Genomic DNA, 7,420 nt, shown 5'->3' with positions numbered 1-7,420 from the left:
TTAACTGAATTACCTTCAAGATGGGACGATTTGTGTTCTTGTATGACACTTGTTCGTTCTGCGGATTTCCGCTCGTACTTGAAGACAAAAATTCGCACGAGTCTCGGCTCGTACAGCAAATTACTCGTACAACGAGGCACGGCTGGTGACGCAGTAGAAGCTCTAGCTAGCGTAGCTAGAGGAGCCGAACTGGGGCGGTTTGCTGCGGGCGACACAAATTCTAGCTACGCCTGAATATTATTCAACTGTTGAATAATAATAATAGTGATAATAATAATGATGATGATGATGATGATGATAAATGCCCTGATGCAGTGTACCAGGCAGTGGCTCTCATGGCTTCTGATCTTAACTGATTGGAAGTGTTATCATGTACATTGTTTTGTCTTGGTATAAAAGATGGGCTACAGCAGATATTCTGCTCAATACCACAGATTTGCTTGTCAGTTGTTTGACCGTAACCAGTTGAGCATGTCCCTTGGTGGCTGACGATATGTGCATCTCTTATCACGAACAGAAGTAGAGGGGGAGCATCATATATATTTCTTTATTACCTACAAGGAGCTAAACATAGGGGGACAAACAAGGACAGACAAGAGTATTAAGTCGATTACATCGACCCCAGTGCGCAACTGGTACTTAATTTATCGACCCCGAAAGGATGAAGAGCAAAGTCGACCTCGGCGGAATTTGAACTCAGAACGTAACGACAGACGAAATACGGCTACGCATTTCGCCCGGCGTGCTAACCTTTCTGCCAGCCCGCCATGTGTTGGGGGGGATTCTTTGGGGTTTGAATAATTCACCTCTGGAAACATGGGTGTTTCATTCAACAACCTTAAACAACCCTTATTCAAGGACCATTTGAGCGGGATGGGCTACTCGACCTTAAGAAAATTCTAACTGGGCCCCACCTGCAAGGATCATGCGCTGTTTATTTTGATATGAGATCACCATGTCGCGCACATATGGTTGTGATGCATGTGCCTAGTGTACCCTTATCAGACAGGTAGTCATGATGGGTATACTGGGCCCCGTATATTTTACCTCAGTGTCTCTTTGATGGTATACGCAGCTCTCTCACTCGATAATAATAATAATAATAATAATAATAATAATAAATAATAATAATAATAATAATAATAATGGTGATGATGGTGATGATAGTGATGATGATGATGATGTTGTTGTTGTTGGTAATGATGATGATGATGATGATTTATTTTACTAATAATAACTGCTGAACACGCATACGTACACACTGACGTATATCACATACATTTATCTACAACTAAAGAAACTGAACCTTTGAAAAATATATGAATGTGTCAGTACGTTGCGCAGGAACCAATTTATTTGTTTGTTTATTTTACTCATTAAATTCTGATTCACTCGTAATCTTCAGCATCTGAATGTAGAAAATCTGAATGTCGGAAATTTCATAGAAAATCATCCCATTTTTTTCCTGAAAGTTATGAGGGAACAAAAACTGCGGCGAGGCGGGGAGGATTGGCGTTTGGGTAGGCCTAATTAATGGCATTAAACTGGCAAAATTACACAACAAATTCGAAAAGCCGATACTTTCGGAACCCAGACACCAAGGAAAATGGTTCAAACTATTGTGGCAGAAGTGTTAAAAGTTTGTGGTCGACTCGAACCGAAACTTATGTGACCAGGAGTAAACCCTGGGCTCTGTAAGGAAATGGAAGAATACAACCATACAATAATGATCGAAGGATACAAACCTCAATCGGTACAATTAGACATCAATGAAGTTTAACAATCAATCAATTGATGACAGTTTTAAAATCAAACTGATTAGATAAATATTGTCAAGACTCATTAATTGAATTACGATCGATCTTTAGTGGAGATTGTAGAACGAGTAGAAATGAAGAGAGCAAATGCAAGCTTTGTGCAAACCTTTCGCATTCTTAGAGGAAAATGTCTTGAAAAAAGTAGAAAAAAGCAAGAAACAAACAATACAATGATTCTGCGAAGACAACGAGTCACAAATGTAACAGAAGATCACTAATTAACGGCAGCAATTAGCACAACATCAATAATGCAATTTAATGACAACAGTGCGAACAATAATAATAGAAACGACTCGGGAAATAGAATACATTCAGGTATTTTTCTGATGAGCTGCAGCTCACCTGAGCACTGTATACTGTAAGGCCATGGTTACTTTATTTTCATTATCTGTGCTTACATACATACATACAAACATCCATCCATCCATACATACATACATACATACACACACACATATATACATACATATATACATACATATATACATACATACATATACAAGGCTATGCATATATGCAGATAAGCACGTACATATAGATGTGTATGTATTTCTAAACGAATGTATAACACATTAGTAGCCTGTATAGTTATATTTTAACGCACGTATGTATAATTTGAAAAGAGAAGAGTGAACCCCAAATAAATCCGTGACATTTTACGATTAATCTCTTTATTATCGGGTATTGCCGAACTGTGCCGAATTGTGCCGAATTGTGCCGAACATCATCGAATGTTTGAGGACGTTTCGCTTTTAATCGGCGCAGATTGTTTTGTGTGTTTGTTTGCAACTTTTTATGTACCAAATTCGAAAATTTGATTGGCTCTACAGCAGATACAAACACTGCACCGATCGATGCACATATATGAAGACAGTGATGGTGAGTTCTTTAAGTTAGTGAGGGAAAGAGAAGAGATAGATAGATAGACAGGTAGGTAGGTAGGTAGATGGATGGATGGATGGATGGATGGATGGATAGATAGAGACAGGTAGGTAGGTGGATGGATGGATAGATATATAGATAGATAGATAGATAGATAGATAGATAGATAGATAGATAGATAGATAGATAGATAGATAGACAGACAGGTAGGTAGGTGGATGGATGGATAGATATATAGATAGATAGATAGATAGATAGATAGATAGATAGATAGATAGATAGATAGATAGATAGATAGACAGACAGGTAGGTAGGTGGATGGATGGATAGATATATAGATAGATAGATAGATAGATAGATAGATAGATAGATAGATAGATAGATAGATAGACAGACAGGTAGGTAGGTGGATGGATGGATAGATATATTATAGATAGATAGATAGATAGAGAGATAGATAGATAGATAGATAGATAGACGACAGGTAGGTAGGTGGATGGATGGATAGATATATTATAGATAGATAGATAGATAGATAGACAGACAGGTAGGTAGGTGGATGGATGGATAGATATATAGATAGATAAATAGATAGATAGATAGATAGATAGACAGACAGGTAGGTAGGTGGATGGATGGATAGATATATAGATAGATAGATAGATAGATAGATAGATAGATAGATAGATAGATAGATAGATAGACAGGTAGGTAGGTGGATGGATGGATAGATATATAGATAGATAAATAGATAGTAGATAGATAGATAGATAGATAGTAGATAGATAGATAGATAGATAGATAGATAGACAGTAGGTAGGTAGATAGATAGATAGATAGACAGATAGATAGGTAGGTAGGTAGATAGATAGATAGAGAGAGAGAGAGAGAGAGATTTAAAACCAAACAAATTTAGTAATAAGTTTGGGAACATTTTGTGTGTGAAGATGCAACAGCAAGACAAAGTATGCTCGACACATTCATGTCGAGTGGGGTAGAATATTATAACGTGGTGGATATAACAACATGATTCTAAAATGAGAATCTTTCATAAACACCAAATAGAAGAATAATTCGTGTTTTTCCAATATTTTTTCTTTTTAATCCTCGTTTAACTTCTGATAACAAATAATTACATTTTATGGTGAGTTATTTAATGTTTTTCCTGACTAAATAGGTTTCTGTGTTCGCGTGTGCATGCGTGTGTGTTTAGGAGAGATGTTGTGTGTATATAAAGGTGAACATGTTTGTGTATATGTGTCTGTTGCATGCGTATAAATATGATTTTTAAAGGTTTGTCTTCCCTGTGTAGCGGTGAGTTTCCCTAAATATCCAAACTTTGGGTCAAAACTTTATCACATTCCTTTTTTTGTCTTTAGTTTTTTTACTTATTATATATATATATATATATTCCTTTGTTATAAAGAAGCAGTATGTTATTTCAGTATTTCGATTTTTATATTAGGGGACATAGACAAATGTTTCGACTCACAAGAACGATAAAAGCGTACATTTCTAGCGCGAAGAATTCTCCACGTTGACAAAATGTGTAAACCCTTATCTCCGTCAATCTTGATATGGTCAACGTCAGAAAGACCGTCTTTGATCCACATGGAACGAAACCTAATAAATGGTAAAAATGTCGAAACGCTGGCCATGGATATATTATAGACTAATATCTGAGTTTGTGTTCGATTGCTGATAACTTCAATATTAGCTGATGAATTATCATAATATTGAATGACTGCGATTAAAGTTGGTTCAACTCGGACAATCTTGAAAACTTCAATGTCTGCGAATGGTCGAAAACTAGACAAATTTGTTGGCCCAAGAATTACAGATGAACCGAAAGGTAACCAGTCAACACCATGAAGTAACGGTGGAAGAGTCCGTGCATTGCCATCTTGATAAAGGACAAACACTTGCGATGTGTCACTTGATCCCAGGACACGTTTGCTCAATCGAATGAAATCGATATTATCGAATTTAGTGCCTTCCAGAATGACACTCATAGTTTTCGGTCGCCGCCACCAAAAATCGACATTGACGCCCTCTAATATTGTGTTGAGACTTTGATACAACGGCTTCACCGTCTCTCCTCGTTCTGGTCGCCTAACTAAACTAATTTCGTCAATAATAACAAGTTGGTCTTCATCCGAAACCAAGATCAGAAATATGGCATTTATATTACTTTCGGACCATGTGAAATCTGGAATAGACCAAACTCCTTTCAGTGTTCGTGGAGAAAATTTCCTGTGTTGTAATTCCGAAAGTTTGCTATTTCTACCATTATAAGTCATATTTATATAAAGTGGTCGAGAAATTTTCTTTAGTTTTACAGTAAAATTCGATCCGATATCAGCATCGATCACGCCACTCATCTTACCTTTCAACGGGAAGAATATTATAAATTTGTAGAGCCTTGATTTTGTTAGTTTTAACACAAATGAGTTGATGTTCATCACAACGTTATGTTCGGGATCGAGTGGTTTACCTTTTAACAGCCAAAGCTGTGACTGAGAGATACTGAAACAATCCTTGAACATTGCCCCGCGATTGTTGAGCATGCTGTCGAATCGAGGGTAGGACGGAGTGACGCGATATTTCTTTACCGATGCATGAATGAAAGCAATATCAATGTTGTCCTGTTCAGCACATTTGGTGGGGAAACTTCGCTGGATTAACGTTACCAGATCAGACCTACGAGTATGATCTTTCTTCACGGGTTCTGCTTTATCCAGTTCATGAAAACAGCTTAATCTGCATGACATCAAGTCTTCAGAAATGTAAGGATTGTCCGTCATGATGGTCAAATGATCGATTTCAATTCCTTGAGTCTCGTTCGAATTTATATGAATATCCAAAAAATGAATTCCTTCTGATAAAAATAAAGGTTTTCTGGCAGGTCCTGAGTCCCGAAATACATTCCATAGCTCGCCACCTTTGGAATGGCCTGATATTGAGAACGACTGCAGTTGTTGGTTATCAATGTTAACAAGAACAACAGTTGCTTTGCCGTCGATTGAATATCGAAATCCCATCATCCGAAGTGAGGAATTGTTTGCTATACATAAATCCAAACGAAGAGTTTTCCCTGGTAATAAATAAACAACTTTCTTATTAGAAGCATTTGATCGACTGTGGACTTTCAGATTTCCAGGCTGTTTCTCGGCTTCGAAAATCAATTCGGAAGTTTCTGCTAACAAATATTTTAGACAGAGAAATAAAAAGAAGATGCTTTTCCAACAAACAAACATCTTGGGCTTGTTTTTTCGGATGCTGTCCGGAAAGCAGGAGTGAATTCTCCTTCTTCTTCCTCTCCAGTAGAATCCGTTTAGAAAGTGGTGAGGCGAGTTGTGTCTATAAAACTCGCTCTATTGTTTTTAACTCTTACAGATATACCTCCACACCCACCGCTCTCTTCCTTCGCTGCCAAATCACCCACTCTCTCTCTCTCTCTCACACACACACACACAAACACACACATGCATACACATACAAGCATACACACACATACACAACACACATACACAAACACATACGTATACAACATACACACACATACACGTACATACACATACATATACATACACAAACACAAGCACATACGTACATAACACACACACCCACACAGATTCACACACACACACCAAACTGCACGCACTTTCTTAGGCTACTTTCGCTGCCAAGTTCCGTTCTCTGCTAGTTTCCCATGGCTGTCGTCTGTCGGCAGCTGGCGACCAGATTCCCACTTATTTTTGAATTTGTCAATATCGACTGTCACGCACATTAATGTAAACACGTACATACATACACACACACATACATACATACATACATACATACATACATACATACATACATACACATACACATTTGCATGCATACATACATACACACATGCATACACACATGCATACACACATGCATACACACATGCATACATACACACATGCATACATACATACATACATACATACATGCATACATACATACATACACGCACAAACACATATATATATACAGACATACACGCACAAACACATATATATATACAGACATACACGCGCACATACACATACACAGGCACATACACACACACGACACGCATACACACACGCGTATATACACTCTGACATGCAAGCACCTACATGTATTCTGAGACAACTCACACAGATACATAACACACGCGCACACACAGTGACACACGTGTACACATTCACAAAGACACGCAAACCTCTGTGTGTGTGTGTTGTGTGTGTGTGTGTGTGTGCATGTGTGTGTGTGTGTGTGCGTGTGTGTGTGCGTGTGTGTGTGCGTGCGTGCGTTGCTCTTCAGCAACAACTCATCCTCTACACTGACATTCCTAACAATTTATTTATCAAACTGACAAAACAGCAACAACAACAACACCAACAACTTCACAGCGAAGATCTTAAAGTGATGCACTGAAAGCGCCATTGTGATCGGGTTTAATGACATTTAAAGGATGTCACGTGTATTCAGCAGCCACATTACACTCGGTAACTCTCATTAAATCTCTTTTAAAGTCTTTGCCTATCAAAGACTAAACAGACCGATTATTTGTTCAGCATTTTCAATCTAGAACCTTCCTGAATTACAATGGTATCTTCATCGTTTTTTTTTTTTTGTTTTTTTTTTTACTTTGCTTCAGTCATTAGACTGCGGCCATGCTGGGGTACCGCCTTGGGGACTTTACA

The 7,420-nt window shown here is 37.9% G+C and overlaps 1 protein-coding gene across 1 annotated transcript; it reads right to left on the bottom strand.

Annotated features, from left to right (window-relative positions):
- Positions 1 to 4,086: 4,086 nt before the first annotated feature.
- Positions 4,087 to 6,219, bottom strand: LOC115220920. The gene has a single exon (XM_029791120.2). It carries the CDS (start codon positions 5,954 to 5,956, stop codon positions 4,136 to 4,138), a length of 1,821 nt encoding a protein of 606 aa, XP_029646980.1. The 5' UTR covers positions 5,957 to 6,219; the 3' UTR covers positions 4,087 to 4,135.
- Positions 6,220 to 7,420: the final 1,201 nt, after the last annotated feature.

The sequence above is a fragment of the Octopus sinensis genome, linkage group LG17, assembly GCF_006345805.1.
Source record: "Octopus sinensis linkage group LG17, ASM634580v1, whole genome shotgun sequence".
NCBI classification, from domain to species: Eukaryota; Metazoa; Mollusca; class Cephalopoda; order Octopoda; family Octopodidae; genus Octopus; species Octopus sinensis.
Note: the sequence above shows the minus strand (reverse complement) of the source record. Positions and strands in the feature narration are given on the sequence as shown.